Source organism: Rhipicephalus microplus, chromosome 2 (assembly GCF_043290135.1).
Source record: "Rhipicephalus microplus isolate Deutch F79 chromosome 2, USDA_Rmic, whole genome shotgun sequence".
In the NCBI taxonomy this organism is placed as follows: Eukaryota; Metazoa; Arthropoda; class Arachnida; order Ixodida; family Ixodidae; genus Rhipicephalus; species Rhipicephalus microplus.
Window position 1 is genome coordinate 162,866,013 of NC_134701.1, and position 23,545 is coordinate 162,889,557.

Consider the following 23,545-nt stretch of genomic DNA (forward strand, 5'->3'; position numbering starts at 1 on the left):
CCATTTTATAGCGTCTATCTCCCTCGATGTTAAAGCACCGCCGCCGCGGGTTTTCAAAATTGTTGATTGGGATGCCTTTCGGGAACTCATACAAAGCGATGAAAAAGAGTACGATGACCTTGGCCAGCTACTTGAGCGTCTTAAGGCAGATGTTAAAGATGCCACTAAGGTGGTGGAGACGGATCTTAAAACGGAGCGCATGGACAGCCGCCTAGCGAGGCTCCTTGAAGCCAAAAACTCCTTAATTAACAGATGGCGTACGCAGCGACTCAACAGGCGGCTCAGAAAGAAAATTGCTCTGCTCAAACAGGAGATTGAATCGTACAGCCAAACCCTGGCCAGACAACAATGGGATGAGGTCTGTAACGCTGTCGATGGGCAGATGCGGTCAGGGGCGAAATGGAACATTCTCAAGCACCTCCTGGGAGATAAGCAAACTAAAGCTAATCAGAAACACACTGTTGATCGGCTCATTCACAAGGAGAGGTCTGCTGGGCTCTCCAATGATCAAATCTTACAACAGCTGGCGGATAGGTACCTCCCCCTGGGGGCTACCACGGATGCAGACTACCCGCATTTCTCTGGTCTGGAGGATGCGGAGCTGGACTCCCCCTTCAACACGGCAGAGATCAGGGCGGTCCTTTTTGATCTCAATGGAAAATCGGCTCCCGGGCCGGATGGTATCACTAACAGGCTACTTAAAAATCTGGACGATAGATCCATTGAGCTTCTAACTGACGAGGTCAACCGGGTTTGTGAGTCGGGGCAGGTGCCGAAGGAGTGGCGAACGGCCTCTGTCGTCCTCATTCCCAAGCCTGGTAAACCTCTCGGGCTCGGCACGCTCCGACCAATCTCGCTCACGTCTTGCGTGGGTAAGGTCGCGGAACATGCAATCCTTAACCGAATCTCCCATCACATTGAACAAAACGAGCTCTTCCCTTTCAATCTCATTGGCTTTCATCCCGCGCTCTCTACGCAGGACGTTATGAAAATAATTAAACATCAAATTCTCGACATAGACACCAGAGATGTCCGAGGGATTCTTGCACTCGATCTGGAGAAAGCTTTCGATAATATCTCACATCCTCACATACTGGATTCGATCTCTGAGTTGGGATTGGGGGCCCGCTTTTACGGGTTCGTCCGCTCTTTTCTCAGGGATCGCGTTGCCACCATTCGGCTCGGGGACCTCTGCTCCAAGGAATTTCACCTTGGACCTAGGGGAACCCCTCAAGGATCGGTCATTTCGCCGCTAATTTTTAATATCGCGATGAGGAAACTCTCGCTCGAACTCTCTCGTATCGACCGCATCGGACATGCGCTGTATGCGGACGATATTACTATATGGTGCACTGGGGGTAGGGATGGAGACGTTGAGGAGTCCCTCCAGCAGGCCCTCAGGTGCACGGAGGAGTTTTTGGATAGCACGGGGCTACATTTGTCGACCGCCAAGTCGGAGCTCCTCCTGTACACACAGCCGGAGAAACGCAAGTTCACCACTATTCCATTTCCGCCGGAAGAGATCAGGATCGAAATTCACACACGGTCAGGGCAGGCCATCCCCCGTGTCGATAAAATTCGGATATTAGGCATGTTCCTGGAGGAGCGCGGAAGTAACTCTCATACTCTGACTCGTATTGCGGCAAAGGCGGAGAGCATGGTCAAGCTTATACTTCGGGTGTCTAACAGGCGTGGAGGGCTTTGTGAGGCCAACCTCATGAGGCTTTTCCATGCCTTTCTTATGAGTCACATTAATTACATTGCCGCAGCGCATAGGTGGGAAAGGAAAGAACAAGGGAAACTGGATGCGATTATTCGAAAGTGCATTAAGAGGGTCTTGGGCCTTCCAAACAACACCAATGAGGAAAAGCTCAAGGCTCTTGGTATGCATAATACATTTAGTGAGATTGTAGAAGCGCAACAAACAGCACAAGCTGCACGACTGTCCTCTTCCAAAGCTGGGAGACGCATCCTGGAGTTTCTGGGCTGCGAACCAACTATGGTAGCAGACAAAAAGATACAGCTTCCACCCAAATTGAGGGAGCAGATTACGGTCTCACCAATTCCTAGAAATGTTCACCCTCTCTACAATGTCGGCCGCCGGGCCGCTAGGGCTAGGTCGCTCCTCAGTTCCGCCGCTGCCACCCCTGAACTTGTGGCGTTCGTTGACGCAGCACAGTATCCCGGCACATCCAATTTCGTGGCTGTGGTCACTGACCTTCACGGTAAAATCCTCACAGCAGCATCTCTTCGAGATACCACGCCGGCTAGGGCAGAGCAGGCTGCTATAGCAATGGCCGTGGCGATTCCCATGCACACGCGCATTTTCACTGATTCTCGAGCTGCTGCACGAGCGTTCATGACCGGGTCAGTCTGTGAGCAGGCGGCCCATCTTCTTACCAAAAGACCACATTGCACGGAAATCGACGGCCACATCACCTGGTTTCCTGCCCACATGGGCAAGGATGTCCACCCTGTTATCCCCAATGCCAATGAGCTTGTCCATGCCCGAGCACGCGAACTGTCCCACCGTGACGGGCAATCGGCATCTAATTTTGGGGATGGCATCCGGCAGCTTGATTCGCTCCTCACCTTTAACGAAATTTGCAAAAATTATCGATTGGCCAGGCGTAGCTTTCCGCTCCCGCACCCGCAACTCTCTAGGGCCCAGTCAGTCACTTTAAGAATGCTGCAAACGGGTACTTACCCGTCGCCTTTAGTGTACAGCAAGTTTATCGACAGCATAAAGCCGCAATGCCTTCATTGCGAAGAGAGACGTTGCACGTTACCCCACATGCTCTGGCAATGCGCGGCGCTGCGCGATGGCGAGCCTCTCAGCACAGAAGCTGCCTGGAGGACGGCAATTACCAGCTCGGACCGAGAGGTCCAAATCCGGGCTGTCCAGAGGGCCCGCAATTTGGCGGAGGGGCTCGCTCTTCCTGTCCCCACGTGGGTGCGGCCCGCAGCCGACCCTTCCTCTTGAGGGGAATCGGCTCCTCAGGACAATTTGTAAATAAAGTTCATTGACTGACTGACTGAGTCGTGCTATTACATGACATGCATCTCATGTTTATTATATTTGCACCAGTATCAAACCTTCGCCATCCATTCACGTGAAGTAATACCAATTTTGGTATAAGTGAAACTAGCGAAACGGGCGCCAGCGCATCATGAGTGTGGCATGTAGTCATCTTGTTACATGACACGCCTCTAATGATTATCATTTTTGCACCAGTCACATACCTTCGTCAACCATTCACGTGCCGTAATACTGAATTTGGTATGTGACGCTAGCGAAAAAGCCGCGAGCGCATCATGAGCGTGGCATGTAGTTATGTTCTTACATGACACGCATGTTACGATTTTCATGTGAGGGTCGGTCGCTTGTGTTGGACATGCAATATTATACTTATTATTGTGTATTGTATTGTATTATATGACACAATATATTATTGTGTCATATTATACCAGTTTTGCGACATGCCATGTGAACGAAACCACCGCAAGAGCTGCAGGACCATGAAATGTAAATCATGACAATAATGACATACATATCATGATTTTCATGTTATAACTAGTTAAATATGTTCTTCATACAGTCATGTTACGCCATACCAAGTTTGGTATCGATACCACAATCTAAATGGCTAGGAAAGCTAAAAGTCGTAGGCGGCTAGATAGATAGATAGATAGATAGATAGATAGATAGATAGATAGATAGATAGATAGATAGATAGATAGATAGATAGATAGATAGATAGATAGATAGATAGATAGATAGATAGATAGATAGATAGATAGATAGATAGATAGATAGATAGATAGATAGATAGATAGATAGATAGATAGATAGATAGATAGATAGATAGATAGATAGATAGATAGATAGATAGATAGATAGATAGATAGATAGATAGATAGATAGATAGATAGATAGATAGATAGATAGATAGATAGATAGATAGATAGATAGATACGCTCACTGTCGCCGAGGTTCGCTAAGAAATGCTTCGCATGTAAGAGCAATAAGCACAAACGTGGACGGCGTATTTCACCTATGATCGCCACACTGTTGCCATCGTTCACACGACACGAGGAAAGGTGCCCCAGTGACAGCTGGCAGATTGAAACCGGCGTCGTTTCACTCAAGTGTAAACACTCGCGTATACGCACATACACAAACGCACACTGTTTTCCGTCTGTCTCACTTACGTTCACGGAATAACGATTGAACGTAACATGAACCGACCACTTCAAAGCGTTTCAGTGCACTGGCATGACCGCTAACCTTCTTTTTCATGTGGTGGCCTTGGTAATTGCTTGATGTAGCGTCGCCCGAGCGCATCTTTTGTTTTTGTTTTTTCCTTGTTATTCGGGCATTAGTAGCAGTTCCGGCTGGGCAGCAAGCTGCTTTACAATAAAGTAGCTGTATAGTATCACAACTTCAGTCACACCTTCAATAGTAATAGGTTTCCTTGCCTAGCTGAGATGTTTTATGTGCTTTTCTCTTTTTTTTTTCACTTGCGGTAAACGGATTTTCTGCTCAATTTGAAATTTGTTAGAATAACGTCGCTTGCCTCTTTTTTTCTCAAAAGCATGTGTATAAGGATACTCATACATTCGTTTCCAATTGTTATTTTTCTGTATGGATGGATATGGCTGTACCCTTTGGATCGGGCGGTTGCCAGCGCCACCAAGCCGTAATACCTAATGAACAAAAAACTATATTTATTTTTTTTCTTAAAAAAGTGAGTTTGAGGATTCGTACTTTGCAGTGAAGAGTTTATTTTCACTCGTGCCTTGACTTTAGCCACCAATCAGATAACCTCCTTCTAGTTAAGTCTACCCACTTAAAGTCTATTTTGCCCTCCCGGTCCCTAAACCCCAGTGCTTTGAAAAACTCTGCGCCATCAACCTGAACTACAAGGTGAAGCCCTTTACAGAACATTATCAAGTGTTCGGCAGTTTCTTCTTCCTCTCTACACGCACTGCATACGGTGTCTACCCCTTCGTATTTGGCCCGATATATCTTGATTCGCAATACTCCCGTCCTGGCCTCAAACAGTAGAGAACTACCCCGAGTATTATCATAGAGCCTTTCCTTGGCAATTTCCTGCTTAAATGTTCGATAGATCTCTAGTGCGGACTTTTTAATCATGCCAATTCTCCACATGTCGGTCTCAGCTTCCTTCACCTTATTCTTAACCGATAATTCTTTTTGGTTTGGCCCCCTGCTGTTTTGTAAGTATTTACCAGTCAATTTTCTGGTTCGCTTCCTTCATTTTGTATCGACATTCTTCATGTACAAGTAGCTGAAAACCTTCCTAGCCCAATGCTCTTCCCCCATTTCTCTCAATCGCTTCTCAAATTTTATCTTGCTGCTTGCTTTCCTGCCCTCAAATGATGTCCATCCCATACCACCTTGTACTCCCTGATTTGGTATATTCCCGTGAGCTCCTAAAGCAAGCCTACCTATTCCACGTTGCTTAATTTCTAATCTTGCTTTAACTTCTGATCTCATGCACAAGACTGCATTGCCGAACGTCAGACCAGGAACCATCACCCCTTTTCATATTCCTCTCACATCATACCTAGTGTACTTCCACGGTTTTTCATTACCGCTGCATTCCTGTTACCTTTAGTCGTCAAGTATGTTTCGTGTTGTCTTAGGTACTCGGCCCCATTGCTTATCCATACGCCCAGATATTTGTATTTATCTGTTATCCCTAGCGTGACTTCCTGTATTCTAAGCTCACTACCTTCGTTGTCATTAAAAATCAGGACTGCTGGTTTTTCCTTACTGAATCTGAAATCTAACCTATCTCCCTCATCACCGCAGATGTCCACCGATCCCTGCACATCTTCCTTGTTGTCGGCCATTAGCATTATAACATCTGCGTACATCAATGCTGGTAGTGCCTGCTCAATAAGTTTTCCTTGTTGGACGAAAGAGAGGTTGACGCCCAGTCCTTTTTTCTCTAATCTGGCCTCTAATTCTTGTAGGTACATCATGAATAATAAGGGTGACTGAGGACACCCCTGCCTAGGCCCCCGTTTTACTTCTACAGACTTGGATACCTGCTTTTCCCTTTTTATAACTACCTTGTTACCTTTATAGATACCCTTTAAAAGATTAGAGACTACATCTTCCACGCCTAGTGTGTCCAGTATTCCCCACAATTTCTCTTGAATCACGCTATCGTACGCTCCCTTGATATCCAAAAATGCTAGCCACAGGAGCCTGAGTTCCTTTCCTGCTATTTCGATGCACTGCGTCAGGGAGAACAGATATTCTTCCAACCTCCTGTGTTTCCGAAACCCATTCTGCAGTTCCCCCAGCACCCCCTCAACCTCTTTCCATGCCTGCAGTCTTTCCTTTATAATCTGCATGGCCAGCCTGTAGACCACTGATTTCACTGTTATAGGACGGTAGTTGTTTATGTCAGCTTCGTCCCCCTTTCCTTTATAGATCATGCTCAGCCTGCTAAGTTTCCATCCATCGGGAACTTCTCCATCAATTATTATTTTGTTCACTGCCTCTCTATAAGCTTGCTTAGACTTCAGACCTAATGTCTTTATCAGCCTAATTGGAATGCCATCTGGGCCTGTTGATGTACTACTAGGAACCCTTTCCTCAGTCCTTTCCCACTCTCGTTGTGAAAATGGAGCCATTGCACCACTTGATTCGTCCTTGTCTATTGTGGTGCATAAAGTACTTTTTTGTTGAAACTTTTCTGTCACCCTTGTTCTTAGATATTCAATAGCTTCGCCTCCTTCTAGCTTAGCACCTTGAGCTGTAGTTATAAAACTCTGCTCTAGGCTCGTCTCAGTTCTTAGGGAGTTTACATGGTTCCAAAATTTCGCATCTGCCTTTCTATCTTTTTTATGTACTTCCGCCAGCCACTGAGCTCCCTTTCTTCTAATCTTTTCATTGATCAGAAGGGATGCAGCCCTTCTACAGCTTAGAAAGATTTCCCATTTTCTTTCAACATCATCTGCCGGTTCACCCCACTGCTTAGCATGTCTGTGTTCCCTAGAGGCTTTCTGACGTTTTGCTATGGCTCTCTTAATTTCCTTATCCCACCAAGTTTTGGGTTTGTGTCTTCTTTTCCGGGGTGACTTGTCACGTACCTTTGCAAGCTCTAGCTCAAACAGTCTAATTAGAATCGTGTATGTCCACACTGTTTTATTATCCTCAGTGATTACTTTCTCAATTTGTTTAGTGGCTATTTCAATTTGCCTTTCTGAATAAAAATTTTCCTGTAGTTGCTCATCTTGTCTCCTTCCCACTTTCACTGCTCTTCCAAAACTTGTAGGGTAGCATACCGGAAACTAGCATCTAGTTAACCTCCCTGCCTTCCTTTTTTTATGTTTCTTTCTCTCTACGTTTCCAAAACTTAGCCTGATACGTTTGTGATCACTACCCAGACTTCTGGAGCCACCTTCATCTATGAGCATTCCCCTGAGCTTATCATACATCCTATGTGACATCAGTGCGTAATCTATCGTCGACTGCAGCCATCCTACCTCCCATGTTATTTGCTCTTCACACTTCTCGGTACTGTTGCAAATGATCAAATCAAGCCTTTCACACATATCCATGAATATTTTGCCTGTCGGGTTGGTATACCCATCTATATCTTCTATGTGCGCATTCATATCTCCTAGTATAATTATCTCGCACTCTCCTCCTAACTCCGGAATGTCATTTGATATACACTCTACCATTGCCTGGTTTTCCTCTCTGGCCTTTGCTCCCGTCCACAAGTACACGAAACCAAGAAGTGTCATTTGCCCTGCCACTTTTCCTTTCAGCCATAAATGTTCCTCGCACTCCTGCTTGACCCTTTGCCAGTCTGTACTTTTATGAATGAATGCCCCAATACTACCCCCCTTTCTGCTGCCTTCTGTTCTATCCCAATATTCCCAGGCGTAGTCTGCATTGTTAGGAGGTTGTTCCATGTTCCTGAGATGTCTTTCTACAAAACCGTATACCATGGGCCTCTCTTCCCTTAGCTGTTCTTCTATCTCTTCCCACTTCAGCCTGTTCCTATCAACCTGCATGTTAATGTACCCTGTCTGAATTTGCTCGGCGCTCATGGCTACGTCTATTTCTGCCTCGGGTTCTACCTATCTTAGATACTGGTGCCACTTTTGAATCGTACCTGTCCATACCACCTGTCAAAGAGTCTCCCTGGTTGCTTTCCTCGTTACTAGCTATCCTGCACCGCGAAGGGCCTGCTTGCCCCCCAAAAAAGCTACTGCGCGTCCTGCAAGTTGCCAACCCACCTCATGACCTAGCCGCCCATCGAAGTGAATTCTGTCTCGTTGAAAGCCACCCCACCTATGCACCTCTCTGTTTATTTCCACCACCTCAAAGCCTTTTTTCTCGGCTCATCCGCCATATCTCTTGGTTTGCGTTGACAACCGCTCTTTGTAGGTTGCTATCACGCACCGGTACCACCGGTATTGTGCATATCACTACCTGTACCCGAGGAGAAGTGGTGCGCATGTCATCGACGCCTTTCGCCAGTGTGGTTGCTAGTCCTGCTGTATCTTCATTTAGGACATTGTTTAAACCATCTGAAATTATCACGAGGTTTCGTCTATCATCTGTAGTTTAGAGGTTTGCGCTCACTTGCCCCATGACTGCTTCAAGCTTGCGTCCTGGGAACGCCCCTACTGCTACCCTCTTGTCACCTCTTACCCTCTCTTTGTTGGCTTCTGTGCATCGATTTAAATTTGAGTCCCCGGCGATTATCACATGTGACTTTTCAGCTGGAGCGTCCTGCACTTGGGGGTTACTTGCACCTGTGACGCCGGCTGCTATGTCCTCTCCCAGCCCCACCACTACTTCGCTGAAGCTGGGCCTTGCGACAACTGAACCGGCTGAACCTCTTTTTTTTCGAACTTGCTTGATCTTTTTTCTCCACAGTTCTTGTTGCTGGTTCCCTACTGTTCTCTCCGTAGGCTGCTCCTCTGGGAGTAACACCGTTATCACTGCGTGGAGGTGTCCTCCTCGGTCGAACTGCTTCCCGACACCGTAGCGCTCATGAGTTGCAGATATAGTGATCGTCTTGTCCGTAGTGAGGTCGTCTCTCCATTAGGGAGTTAACTTTTCTAGGGTCCCGTACATTGTATATCCTTCCACGTTCACTAGGGCGTCCTGCATTTGCGACAAAGTCTCGCTTCATTGCAACTAGGTTGTAACTACCTCTTGTGCACCCCTTACCACTACTGGTCAGAGGAAGTTGTCGCCAAGGTGCTCTTACTCTAACATTCCCGGCAATTATTACAGGCTTTGAGAACATTCACCCAAAGTTACTAGATGCCATTTGTACGATGTCATACAAAACTTGAGCAGTATTTGGGGTGATAACAGCCCCAACATTTCGTAGTGCTTTTTTTGACATGCGTTGCGGGAAAGCCAAATCATCAGGGGAAGCTCCTGCTCGGACGGCTTCTACGCGCGAGGCGGTAAATGCAGGAGAACGATCCTCAGGTCACGTGGCATAAAGTCATGTGATCAAAGTGTGGACAGTCGTGCAGCTGGAAACGAAAAAAGCCCTTTATTGCATCATGCCGGTGTATTTGTACAAAGGCAGGGCAGGCTTGCGCATGCGTAGTCACTGCAATGCTTGATGACGTTGTACCTGGTCATATCTTCGTTCCCTTGGTAAAAAAGAAGAAACAGAACACAAAATGTCTAAACGAAGGCACATTGAAGAAACAATTCAAAGTTCAATTTGCACTACATCCGCGGAACAGTTTCTGTTGGGCGCTTTGGGAGAGGATAGCGTTGTGGCGATCTTCGCAGTCTTGTGCTTCGACGCAGTGCTTCTTGAGGTGCTTGCTGCTCGGTGGTGCACGGCTGCTGGCTGGAACGCGCGGTCGCTGTCGCGCTTTCTGGCTGCTGTGAGAAAACCTGCCCGTTTGTGTACCTGAGGTGTTCTCTCGTGCGTCGTAGATTCTGGCCGTTCTCAGTAGCAACAATATAAGAGTGTGGTGTACTTGCCGGGCCCATGACGACTGCTGGTGTCTAGGTCTTGTTTGTTGTATCGTAAACCGATACTGTGGACCCACTGTACACTTTCGGTAGATTCCGTGTTGATCTGTTGTAGAAGACGCATTGTTTTCGCCTTATTTTGCCGAGTTGCTTTCAGACAACCGGTCAGCGTGGTTTGGGGTTCTAGGTGGCAGTCTAGTACGGGCGGCTTGGTCCTCGTCTGTCGACCCATGAGTCGTTGGACGGGTGACTTTAGGCGGTCATCCCTTGGCATGTTTCTCCATTCAAGCAGGCCACTGTAGAACTCCAGTGTTCCAAACCGGCACTTCTTCAGTAGTTTCTTTGCTTCTTGGACGGCCCTTTCAGCCATGCCGTTGCCGCGAGGGTAATGCGGGCTGGAAGTCACCTGGGTGATGCCCAGCTGCGTTGAAAAAATACGGAAGCATGCGCTATTGAACGGGGGACCATTATCGCTGCATATCTTTGCTGGTATGCCGTGCGTAGCGAAGATTTGCATGCACATGTTTGTCTTTGCTTCTGCCGTAGTTCGATGCATCTGCTTCATCTCGAAAAAGAAAGAATAGAAATCTACCACAACGAGGTACTCGTCGCCTACGTGGTAGAAAAGGTCGATTCCGACTACTTGCCACGGCAAAGTAGGTATGTCGGGACTAAGCATTGGTAGTTTGGCGTTCCTGCTCTTGTACTTTTGACAAAGTTGACATGCCTTCGCTAGAGCTGCAATATCCGCCGAAATGCCCAGCCAGTACATAACCGCTTCGGCTCTTGCCTTCATCTTTTCTTCACCCCTGTGTGCCGCGTGAAGCAAACGAAGTACTTCTTGCCTTTTTGTCGGCGGAATGACCAACTTTTTGCTTCTTAGGAGAAGGCCATCTTCGACGTGAAGTTTGTCGCGATAGTTCCAATACGCTCGTGCGGTTTCAGACACCTCAAGCTTGCTCTCAGGCCAATCTGTGCTGGAATAGCTGCAAAGTTCGGTCATTGTTGCATCCTTGAGTACTTCTTCCCAGATTTCCTGCAGTTGCCGATCAGAGACTGGAAGAGAAGGAAGCGTGCACATGAAAATCCAGTGATTCTTCTTTCAGCTCCTTCTGGTCAGGAAAACGCGAGAGTGCATACGCTAGGAACAGTTCTTTTCCTGGTTTGTAAATCATTTTTATAGGAAACCTCTGAAAGGAGAGTCTCATACGCTGCAATCATAACGGGCACTCACATAGTGGTTTCCTAAATATTGACTCTAGGGGGCGGTGATCGGATTCGACAATTACCTCTGGCTGCCCTAGGTTGTAGTCTTCAAACCTTGTGCACCCGTGAACAATGGCTAGCAGCTCTTTCTCGATTTGGGCGTATTTCTTTTGTGCTTCGGTAAGCGAACGCGACGAGTAGGCGATTGGGTGTCTATTTTGCAAAATAACTGCCCCTACCCCTTTCTGGCTTGCATCCACGGACAACGTCAAGGGAACACCTTTCGCAAAATAGGCGAGAACAGGTGCTTCTGTTAGGCAAGCGCGAAGTGTATTGAAGCTTTCTTGGGTCTCTTGTGTCCAGACCCAGGCCTTGTTCTTCAATAGCTCCCGAAGGGGTGCAGATAGTGAAGACATGTTGGGGATGAAACGCGCCACAAAGTTCATCATCCCGAGAAAAACCTGCAGTTCCTTACAGTTTTGTGGTGGTGGCACTTGCGAGATGTCGTCTACTCTCCCGGGATCCAGGCAAAGTCCTTCTTGCGTCAGGATATGACCCACGTATCGGACTTGCAGCTGCAAAAAATGACACTTTTTTTATTCAGTTTTAGGTTGTGCTCTCTGCAGCTTGCGAACAAAACTGCTAGAGTTTTGTCATGCTCTTCTTGACAGTTTCCCCATACGAGAATGTCATTCATTACAATGGCGACACCACTCAGGCCTTCAACTACCTGGTGCCTTGCCCGCTGAAAGACTTCTGGAGCCGAGGCAATCCTGACGGGCATGCGCAGAAATTTGTAGCGGCCGTAGGGAGTGCTCATGGTACATAATGAACTTTTTTCGTCTAGCTTAATTTGCCAAAATCCTGAAGATGCATCTAGCGTTGAAAAGTACTTTGCCCCATGCAGGCGCGGAACTACATCTTCTAATGTCGGCATATGATAGTGCTCCCTCAGTATGGCCTTGTTTAAGTCCGAAGGATCTAAACAAATGCGCACTTTGTCATTCCTAACTATTACAACCATGTGGCTTACCCAGGCAGTATTTTCAGTTACCTTTGCAGTGACGAGGTCACGCTTTATTTTATCGAGCTCTTGTTTCACGCGTTCTTGAAGAGCAACCGCAACTTGCTGAGCTGGCTTGATGCTGCCTCGTGCGCCTGGCTTGAGCTCGATGTGGTACGAAACACCCTTCAGCTCCCCGAGGCCTTGGAATACATCTTCAAAACCGGCACTTGGGTCCTGGCTTGGCTGGGCACCAACCGCGCGTACGCGGGATATCAGTCTTAAGCGCTCTGCAACACTGCCACTCACTGTTACCGGCACGGACTGGTGTACGATGAAAAATTCCACTTGACAAGTCTGAGCCATGTACGAAGTCGGTAACGTGATTTTACTCAACGCCGTTTGCTTGTGGCCGAAAAAAGCGCGCAAGGTGGTCGAGCATGGCTGCGCCGACTGCGTAGTTAGTTTGCGAAACGTCGCCTCAGACATGACACAGCAGTTAGCTCCCGCGTCAATTTTGCATTCAACCGCTGAACCTGCAATAACAAATTCCGCCGACCAGCGGTCCTCACTGGAGATGGCATACGCTTCTAGGGCTTGTAGAAAATACTCGTCTTCAACTCCCAAAACGACCTGCTTTACTTCGCGTGTGGTCGATCTAGGCGTTCGCTTTGGCTGACGGCACACACGGGCGAAATGATTGCTTCTGCCGCAATTGTTGCAGCGTTTGCCCTGCGCCGCACATTTCCCATATTGATGTTTTTCAAGACCGCAGCGCGTGCAAGGCGTTGTATTTTCTGTGACTGCGGCAATAGACCATATGCGAAATTGCTTTGTGCTCTGGCAACACTGTGCACTTCGACCCCGCCGCCATTTTGATGTGGGCGAGCGGTCGACGGAAACGCGTTCGCTAGTACGGCCGTACGACTTCTGAACACCCGCTTCACTGCGCTGAGCTACTGCGATGGCCGCAGCAAGACGTTTCCCAGTGCCCGAACATGTGATGTGGACAAACTGTTTAGAAAACTTGCCGCATATATCGAACGACACTGTAGCGGACCTAATAAACCGGGCGCCGACGTCATCCAAGCAGCAAACAAAATCTTATGCCTTCGCCGTGGAAGCGTACACCTTGCCGTCATCAGTTGTGACCAACGCCTGTGACACAAGGTAGGTAAGCGACGTTTTGTGTAACCTCCTGAAAGCATGCAGCGCTTTTCCTTTTGGAGCAACGTACAAATAGTGCCGCCGATGTTAACGTCGTGCGGGCGTTCTCGGCGAGGTCGGTCATGTCACTGCGTGTTTCTTTCACTACGCGTGCTCACGTGCTTGGATAACTTGTCATTATGGCTTGGCAAGAGGAGGCTATGGTTTGGCATTTATTTTTAGCACGTCCGATCAGCAGGCGTGGTCGCGCAGGAACTTCGCAGCGTTTCCGGTGGTGCAGTGTGCATGCCTTGAAGGACATCGCTCGTACTATGAAAACAGTTTTTTGCGTAAAAAAATTTCGCGCCCGCACGTATGCATTACTGGTCTAATATTAATGTGCTGCCTTTACGAGTGCGCACGCTGCTTTGTATAAAACATGACGTACGCTAGTTTGTTCACTAAACATTTAGACTAAACGGGTCTACAAGGACAGCTAGAAAGAACGGAACTGATCCACCGCAAGTGTCAACGTAAGTTAACAGTGGGACTCCTTAAAAACCTGATTCATTCGGTGCATGTTGGTTTGGAGATTTTTCAGCAGCATTGGCATGTGGTTTTCCAACTCGTCAATAAAAAGCAGTGTTTTTTTATGTTCCACTAGAGGTTGTTCACATCGAAGCACTTCATGCAGGTTTTGTATTATTGCACTGTAACGTCAGCTGCGCAGGGGTTTTCCCGAATGACATAGTCATTACTTTGTGGAGAGTAGGTTGCATAACCTTGTTGCTTTGCATAAAGCTGTCATGGCAAGTGCCACGACAGCTTTATTCGTACTTGTGATATGGCACTCGGTAAAAAGATGACAAACTTGACTGTGTGCAGCTTACAAAGTTCTTTTTTGTTGTTGTTGTTGTTGCTCTTACAGTCTCGGGATTGTCTATGCACGTGCCACGTGCTACCGAAGCCAGAAGAAGAGTGGGCGGCCGTACAAAGTCAGCTTGGCTTTGAAAAGCGACAGTGGAGCAGTGGCAGATTCTAGTTGTGAGTGCCCCGCTGGGGCTGGTGGTACCTGCAGCCACATTCTTGCGGCTCTGCGCCTCCTTGTTCTGCTGAAGCAGAAGGGCTTCAAAGAGGCACCACCAGAGCTTTCATGCACCGAGTTGCCGCAGCAATGGAGGCGCCCCTGACGACAAGGCATCAGGCCTATGGCCGTGCAGAACGTGAACTGGCGGAGTCCACGTGAGGGTGGCATGGGCATGCCAATGCCCCTGCGACTTTTTGATGCGCGGGCTGAGGAGCAAAAGGAGCAGCAACACCTTGAAGCGATCCATAGCCTGGGAGAGGACCTCCAGAGCCTCGGGACCTTCGACTTTGCTGCCATTCTCCTTGCTGCTGGGGGGCCGTCAGTGGACACAAAGCTTGGGCCTGCGCCTGCGGGGTCTGCACTGTCGTACCAGCAGGCAAAACTCCCTGCAGGCTTCACTACGTGGATGTCACCCAGCATTTCGCAAGGGGCAGCCACCGTGACACCAGTGCCAGCTTTGACTCTGTTTAGTGACGGAGCCTCACAGCCACCCTTGCCCGGCAGATTCACGGCTGAAGAATGGAGGGTGTTGACTGTAAGTGCAGTATAGAAAAGATACTTCTCTCTGCACTGGTGGAGTGTGTACCATTCATGCTTTTAACTGATTAGGTGGACCTAGATGTAGAGCACATGCAGCCTAGAAATATTCTTATGCACTCCTCTGTAAAAAGAGAAAGCGAGAAAATTATGAATGCCCTATTTGCTTCCACCAAATGTTACAAATGCCAAGACAATGGCCCCAGTGATGATAGTGGTTAAGCAATTTTAAACTACAGGCAAACCCAGCACTAATGCTGTGCTTTATTTTATCAGTGCAGATCATTGCTTTATGTTCTACGCTTTGAAGGATGTTAAGCTGTGTGGTTATTAAACAGTCTCACTCATATGTGCTTCTACAGGCTAACATTTGCTATTTGCTAGCTTTACCACCCAATATCCGTATTTTGATTCATTTCAATGCATCAGTGTAATGTAAACCAAGACTTACACTTAATCGAACTTGGGGCCACTGTCGATTGCATGTCCTCTGATTTTGTCAAACCTGCATTATAACAATAGAGTTTTAGAATAGGGATGACCGGGCGCTAACGCTGCGGCGGCAGGTGGTGGAGCCCGACTCAGGTGCGCATTCATTCTGTGGTGCAAACACCGATGCCTCGGTTGGGGTGTGTGCCACTCTCAAGCCCAAATCTCTAGCTACTTTTGCGAGGACGACAAACACCCCGTTGTTTTTTTTTATGTGCGCGGTCACCATCCACTGCATATGCCATTTTAAACATGAGGGGACACACGTGTGGACTTCTTTTTATTGTATTGCGCTTTGAAAACATTTGCAGCCTCATGAGCTTCTATATCCAAATGCAAAAAATATATGGAACCCTAGCTATCCAAGCTTTGCTTAAAAAACCGGGAACTGTGCTCCTCTCTTGCCTGTTCTTATTAAAAAGCACAATTTCATTGCTGCTGCTGTTCTGCCATTCATGACATTGACTCTCCTAAAAGTGGCTCCTAAATCTGTCTTTTGATGACTGGCTATTAATCTTAGTGCAGCACGGTACCGAAAACAAACATTGGCATACCAGCTAGGCTGCAGGAAAGCTGATTGGGTCTTGCTAGTAGTCAAAGTACAGTGTATGCAAGCTCTGAGCCGTTAAAAGTTTCTAGCGCTTTCTCATGCTATATTTACTTCCACATTGTGCAGGAGATCCAGCTGTCACAAGAAGAAGCTCGGGACCTCAAGCTGAACTCAAGGCAGCAGCGGCTCAGTGAACGCTGGCGACAGGCACGGGCCAATCGACTGACAGCGTCAACTTTCGGCCACGTCGTCAGGCGGCAGGCATGGACGGAGAAGGGCCTCCGTAACCTCATTGAGCCGAAGGACCTCACGCACGTCCGTCCGGTGCAATATGGCATAAGGAATGAGAACATGGCCAAAGATAGGTATATAGCTGTCATGAACAGCTACGGGCACAATGTGTCAGTGCAGCATTGCGGCCTTGTGGTAGACCCTGTGTGCCCTTGGTTGGGTGCAACACCAGACGGACTCGTGTACGACCCGGAAGAACTTTCATATGGTGTGTTGGAGGTCAAGTGCCCCCATTCTCTGAAAGACTCTGAGCCAGAGGAAGCGAAGAAAAGAAAGTTTTCCTTGGTGTTCGGGGAAAATGGTGAACCGCAGCTGGACAGAGACCATGAGTATTATGCTCAGGTGCTTGGGCAGATGGCCCTCACTGGCTGCTTGTGGGGCGATTTTGTCGTGTGTTCGGAAAAGTGGATTGGCATTGAGCGCATTTGGTTCGACAGGAACGAGTGGGAGGATATGCGCAAAAAGCTTGATGCCTTCTTCTTTGAGCAAATGCTGCCCCATCTTGCCAGGCGGTAATCAGTGAAGCTTCCAGATTTCGGCTGATTAGTGCGCCAAAGCTACACCTAACCTATGAGGCGTGCACAATACCTGCACACCCTAGCCAAGAGGTAACTCGGTGCTACCATCGTGCCAGAGGATTTTTCAATACTAAAAAAATAACGCTCCGAGCTTTACTTGCCATTTGTGCATCTGGGCAATACTGTGCCCTGTAATGGATGGTTGCAAATTGTCTTGGCTGCCTGGGCATCTTAACGTGCACCAAAATCTAAACGCAGAGAAGGCAACGCAACATAATACCTTGAGACAAAAAATTTTCCTTTTGCGGACATGTGGAAATAAAAACATTGGCTGCTTTATTGTGAACCAAACATACACAGGCTGATTTCGTGCAAGAATTTTTTCAGATTCACTTTTTTCACTAGACTTCACATTGCCACAGCACAAGTTGTGGAGACCACAATAAGGAAATGAAAAATCTCATGCATCATATTTTGGGTAAAGATGAAAGATTGCATGCCATACCTATTATTATTAGACTCCCATCCAAGGTTTTTTAAGCAGTGTTTATTTAATGAATCTTAGTACATACTTGCAGCATCCAGTTGCTTGTATTCATACAGAACTTAGTGAGCCCTTAAAAGTTTTGGATACGTCTAAGAGAATATAGATATTGTACGTGAGCTCACACTCGCTCGATTTAATCTTGAATAATTTAAAATCTCGCCGATGAAAGTTCAGAAAAACACCATTTTTCAGGCATAGTGATGCTTTGTAATGCATCAGTTTGAGTGATATTGCAGAAAGAGACGCAAACACAACGTAGCAGTTTTCTTAACCACATGCTACAGAGTCGCAAGGGACTTGTACTTTTGTGTTCCTGCACTTTTTTTTCTGAAATAGAGAAATACTCCGCACGCAGCGAGTGCGCCTTTCAAGCCATTCAAGGTGGACAGCTCCACATGTTTTAACATGTGATACACAGCGATACACAGAAGTGCTACGGCCTCAAAAAAGGCAACGAAACATGCCTAAAGTGGGAGGGGGGGGGGGGAGAAAAGCTATGATTGTGGGCCACATTGCAATGCTGCGAATTAAATTCTTATCTCATCCAAATAAGTTATAATGTACATGCTAGCACCACTCAATCCCTTTGTGAGCATTTTTTTAGACTAGATTACTTAAAATTTAGTCTGTGGTAACCAAAAGCATGTCATGACTGGACACAACCACATCTTCTGCCATTGAGCTGCACATGGACAAAACAAAACCAGTTTATAGTCAATCTTTGCAAGATTTTTTACAATGAGAGTCAACTTGAGGTAGGTTAACAAACACAACACAGTATATGAACAATAAAGAAGGATTACAAATGAGCGAAGAAATAATAATAGAGCTTGACAAAGTACTGCTGTGAATCCAGGTTCGGAAGCCTTTTGGTAGCGTGAATGGTGTCCGGAGATGACCAGGAAAAAAATTGCACAAGTATTTACACGGTGAGTACAAGTTTGGTGGTTACGTCTTTGAACGAATCACACAGTGAGCAACAACTTAACAGCGCACAACATTGCCTTCTTGCTCAAGACTTTTTGTTCGCGCACGTGGCGCCCCTGAGTGCTCAAGTCACACAGCTGCAGATTACCAGTTTCACGGTCCGTGCTGTCATCTCCCTTTTGATCCTGCAGTCATCCTCCATTTGTGGGCTCGTTTCCTGGCCGGAGCAGCCGCTTTTTGGACTGAGGCGGAAAGTGAAATTGCCTGCGTGTTTGAGATTTCAGTGCACGTTAAAGACCCCCAGGTGATCAGAATTACTCCGGAGCCTTCCACTACGGCGCGCTTCATCGCCTGTGTAGCGTCGGCACGTTACACCTCACAAACAGTCAATCATCAGTCGTCGGTGCATTAAAACGTGCCTAGTGCTGTGTGTTCTTTTAGATGCGGAGCGTAACTGCGAATGCATCTTAGGCTTGGGCTCTGTCCCTCCATAGTACGTCGTCCGCACGCCACCTGCGCATGCGCCCAGGAAGACGCCGGCAACACTGTCGCTCCAGGAGCCATCTCATGGTCGGGGCTCGTGCCGGCCCAGGAGGACACCAGCAACACTGTCGCTTCAGAGCTTTTAAAGTGGAAGCGGGCTCGTCTCGTGAAAGCAAGTGCGTGCGCTGAAAAAAAAAACTCTTGCACTTCATTGGTGCATTGCAAAAATATATACTTTGTGATAAGTCGCAAAGTGCTGTTTAGATGGAGCCCCGTTACGCTCCGCATCCTTCGCAGGAATCCCCTCGTGGGAAAGGGCGTAATTCTTTAGCTTGCCACATCTAAGGCTCTTGTTGCGGTTTGCCACTTGACTGTTGCATGAGAGAAGACTGGAAGTTGCTCAGGATTGCCGTCACAGTCCAAATTTGGTTAATCAGTGGAGCCAAGGTTAACGGTATGGGTCTATCAAAAATGTGGAATGCCTTTATCCGCTGTATCCGCCGCTCCACGTGTATCCGCAAAGCAGCAATCTCCTTTGTAGATTTCACTTCCTCAGGTGAGAATGTGCCACCCTTCAGGAACGGCGGCAGGTTCAATTTCACTCCATTCTTTTCCAAGAGATCTTCGATGCGAAAGCCGTTATCTGCCATAACAGCATCTTCGTCGTCAAACTTCAAGTCTAAAAAACCACTCCTAATCACACACTCTTTGTCTGAGCTGGATCCTGTGAAAAGCTCTGACACAAAGGCGACAAAGCCATTAGGCAGGACGCCGATGAGTCCCTTGAATGTGTTGCTCGACTTGTATGGGGAGTACGTTGTAGACTGTAAGGACAAGGATGATGGCACCTCGCACTGTATTTCCGTGGCGTCCAGGATTACTCGAGTCGATGAATACTTTTCCTTAAACTCGGGTGGCATTGTAGTATCTACAATTTTTCTAGGAGCCCACAGAGGTAACAGGCCTAGTTTGGCATACAGGAAGTTAATCCACGATGTGCATATTCGGGACACAGTTGACTGGGCAATGCAGAACCTGTGAGCCAAATCATCTTCAAACAGGCCGAGGCGCAGTCGGACTAGCACCAAAAACAGCTCATTTTCCGTGCTTAGTTTTCTCTTCCGCCCTCGCGATGATCTGGGTTCACTGCTTTCTGTACGTTCTGAACGTAGAACGTTGCACCCATCATCACCGGGGTTCAAGTAGACCAGAAGGTTCTTGAAATGGTTGTAGCTTGGCAGCCCAGTGTGAAATAGCATGTCTTCGTTGCAGTCCTTGAACCGTTCCACTGTGAAGGGAGCCGTTCGTTCTCTTTCAGCAGCAAGTTGGCAACTCAAGGACGCCTTTTCGAAGCCCAGTTGCCCGATGATTCCTTTTGCAGCAACAAGCTGCTCCTTGATTTGGCAAAGCTCGTCTCGGAGCCGCGCGATTTCGTTGTTTTTCTGTTTTATCGTTTCGGCCAAACGTGCATTTTCACCTTCAAGTCAGCTGTTGAGCCTAGTGGGTTCCTCTAGACCTACCGGTGCTGCCTTCACTTCATCTGGGCTATGCATAAGCTCATCGCCTAGCACTCCTGGGCCTAGAACCGAGTTTTGGCTTCTTACTTGTGGTGAAGCACATGGCTTTGGGGGCTTCCGTTCTTTCTTTTCCTTGGAAAAAGCAAAAACTGACGGAACTGCCGAGTCCCGAAGGAGGCTGCGGCCACTCGCAACGCTAGGTATAAAGTCCGATGACCTAAAATGCTTCGAGCAGACCTTCGTTGACTTGCCGACTTGAAATTCCGGGCCTTCATCCCTCTTGATCGCAACAATCCACTTTTTGTATATCATTGCATCTTTCGGAAAGCGGTGGAAGGATACCTACAAGATATAAGCAAACAAACATTCAGTGCGACGTCATGAGCTTGGTTTCTCTTAGCTGTTTGACTGTTGTTTACAAACACAATCACTATCACAAATTCATCTCACAAAGAATAGAGGTCACACTAATACGTGCATTGCAGGACTAATGATGCACTTGTAATGTGACCCACCCCCCTCAGTTTTTTCTGCGCACACTCCCCTTTTCTAGCAGCCTTTCCTAGATATGGCCCTTCACAGCAAGCCTTAAGAGGCATTAGTCACTTGTGGACACTGGGGGGAATTTAAATCAGTTATTTTTTATCTCCAGGTAGCTTCAAAGGTTTCTATGATCTGCGAGTCTAAGGCAGCCAAAAGGCAGAATCCCGTACAACTAAGTTATGGCTGCCTCCACAGCTGTATGCTTGATAATGCAACATGAAACATTTTTCAGGTGAGGTGAGTTGCAACACAACCAAACAGCTGCAACACAACTGAGCCGAAGAGACTAAAATGCAGAGAATGAATCCCGTCTCACGAATAAATGGAACTGCCGCGCTCTGAACTCATGCAGAACGTCATTCAGTCAAGCCCTGGCGATACTCATGGTGCCAGTTTTCCAAACCTACGGCAGCGCGCCCCGCTATCTTTTCGATTTTATTTCGTTGGTAAAGGAATATCGGTGAGAGAGGACCGAATGGAAAAGTTGCGTCCGCGCACGTTGGGGGAACTGAAGTTAAGCGCCTGAGCAGATACTTTTCTGTTCGAAAGTGGGCATAGCCCTCATCTTCCGAATGACAGTTTATTGCTGCGCGGTGACCGTACTTGGGACACAACGGAGCCTGAACGCGGACAAGCAACCGAGTTGCCTTTCTAGGATGCGTGTACGGCATGTTACTCGGAGTAGCGGAAGCTCTACACGTCTCTGTGCGCAATCACCTTCAAAAATAACATTTATACGTCGTCTACCTACATGGTGTAATCTCATCACAAAACAGCCCGCCCTAACAATTCGGTTCTATCACACTAGTTACCCCAACAGCAGCGGCGCACTCTTCACTCGACTGCAGAGAATCACCGGGGCTCTTCAATTTACCATCTCGGACTCGCCGCGGGTAGTCCGAGGATTCCCCTAAGCCATAGGGAAATTCGAATGCCGGACAGCTTCTCGGCGAGTCCGAGACGGTAAATCGAAGAGCACCACTGTCGTGGAGAGGGCCGACGTAGTGAAAACACCTAGCCGCAAAGCTGACAAACCTATAAAAACACGGCCTGTCTGAGTAACACAGAAAAATGGTTAGTCCTGCATTGCTCTCGTGCAGCCCGTGCACCGCGGAGATTCATGCAACCTAGAATGTGCCCATAAAGCTTCTGCACGCAATACCCTGTTTTGCGTTTAAATGATCGTTGCAAAAACGTAATTCGTGCCACATACCTTGCTCCCATCGCTGTCTGTGACTCCGCGCTGCTTGCACAGCGGTACACAGCAGTGTACTGGCATTTCGCCAGCAAAAAGAATCTGACTGCGACAGTCGGAGCGTCGAAGCGCGTACGTTCCGTGGTACGCTCGCATGCAGGTCGCCCGTGCGTAGTGGTCGAGCCTCGCCAGCATCAAAATGGCGGATAGGGTACCTGCTGCGTTCGCTAGATGGCGCTGTTAATTTCGCATATTGCCTATTGTCGGGTTGTCCGTTCCGGCTCTAATTTCTAGTAGCTGTTCTTTTGCTTGTTCCCTTGCGCGGCACATTTGCACTACTTTTGAAAACGAGGCGTTTTCCCGAGAGAAGCTTCTGCTGGAAATCCTTATCTTTAGTGCCTAGAATTATCCTGCCCCGAATCAGCCGTTCCTCAAGCTCGCCGAATTCGCATCCCCCCGCGAGGATTCGCAGCTCCGTAAGCCAGTCATTGAACGACTCTCCCTCTTGTTGGTCCCTGGAGCCAAATGGGAATTCGTTAAAGGTGAGGTTCTCAGACGGCTTCAAATTCGCCTTGAACTTTGGTGAAATATTTCCGAGGTCTTTTTTATCGTCTTCGCTGTCGAACTTGAAAGTATAGAATGTTCTTCTCGCGTCTTCGCCTATTGTCATCAAAAGGGTTGCGGCTTGAACACCCTTAGGCTGCTGGCTCAGTCCCGTCACCGTAGCAAAAAGGTCGAACTCACGTTTCCATGCGGTCCAGTTGCAAAACATGTCCCCAGACAAGTCTAGTGGCCTCGGTGGCTGCAGCAGCGCTGACGCCATTCTCGTGACGGGCGTTAGCGGCCGATCGGCGGGTTCATTCATCGCCGACTTACGGTGGTATCAAACGAACCACTTCTGACACCATGTGGACAGTCATGCAGCTGGAAACGAAAAAAAAAGCCCTTTATTTCACGATGCCGGTGTATTTATACAGAGGCAGGGCAGGCTTGCGCATGCGTAGTCACTGCAATGCTTGATGACGTTGCACCTGGTCACACAAAGTGATAGCTCATCTAGGTACTTAGTCACCTAGGAGCAGAGAGTGTGTCTAGGGACGGTTTAGGTAAACCACGGAACACGCGGAACACGTACAATCGCGTGGTGTGTTATGGGTGTGTGTGAGAAGCATGAACGGGGTGGACGGCAGTGAAGCTCTGACTTACTGGACCTGCTCTACGCCATCTACAGACGCCGACAACATCTCTCGCAAGTGTACCCCGTCCTCGGACTCCAGTGACCGTGCTTCCATCTTTCCTGTCTCTCCTATCCCTTCAGTTTGTTGTTGCTTCTTCTTCCTCTTTTCTACACCTCTACTTCTACCCTTTTTATCCCTCCTCACCCCCATCTCTTGTGAGACTTGTGGCGGTGTCGCTCACTGAAGCAGACAATAACGGGGCTCACTTTTCTCTTCCTTTCTCTTTCTTAAGAACCACTCACACGGGGTGGACGTGTGTCCA

General features: G+C 47.9%; 1 protein-coding gene and 1 pseudogene across 1 annotated transcript; one reads left to right on the top strand and one right to left on the bottom strand.

The window, feature by feature from the left end:
• The first annotated feature begins 13,117 nt into the window (after positions 1-13,117).
• Positions 13,118-17,188, top strand: LOC142796432 (uncharacterized; annotated as a pseudogene).
• A 1,001-nt stretch (positions 17,189-18,189) lies between these two features.
• LOC142792512 (uncharacterized) lies at positions 18,190-22,129 on the bottom strand. The gene is made up of 3 exons (XM_075885641.1): positions 22,064-22,129; positions 20,311-20,649; positions 18,190-20,232 (listed from the first exon to the last, which is right to left on the bottom strand). The coding sequence occupies exons 1-3, from the start codon at positions 22,127-22,129 to the stop codon at positions 19,132-19,134; spliced, it is 1,506 nt and encodes a 501-aa protein (XP_075741756.1). The 3' UTR covers positions 18,190-19,131.
• Between the last annotated feature and the right edge of the window lie 1,416 nt (positions 22,130-23,545).

What these genes read in the sequence shown, in the direction of transcription:
- LOC142792512 (XM_075885641.1), bottom strand. Translation starts at nt 22,129, where the DNA reads ATGCCAGTACACTGCTGTGTACCGCTGTGCAAGCAGCGCGGAGTCACA. An exon ending in CAGACAGCGATGGGAGCAAG is followed by an intron (nt 20,650 to 22,063) that starts GTATGTGGCACG and finishes TATATCTTGTAG; the next exon opens with GTATCCTTCCACCGCTTTCC. An exon ending in ATGAAGTGAAGGCAGCACCG is followed by an intron (nt 20,233 to 20,310) that starts GTAGGTCTAGAG and finishes ACGATAAAACAG; the next exon opens with AAAAACAACGAAATCGCGCG.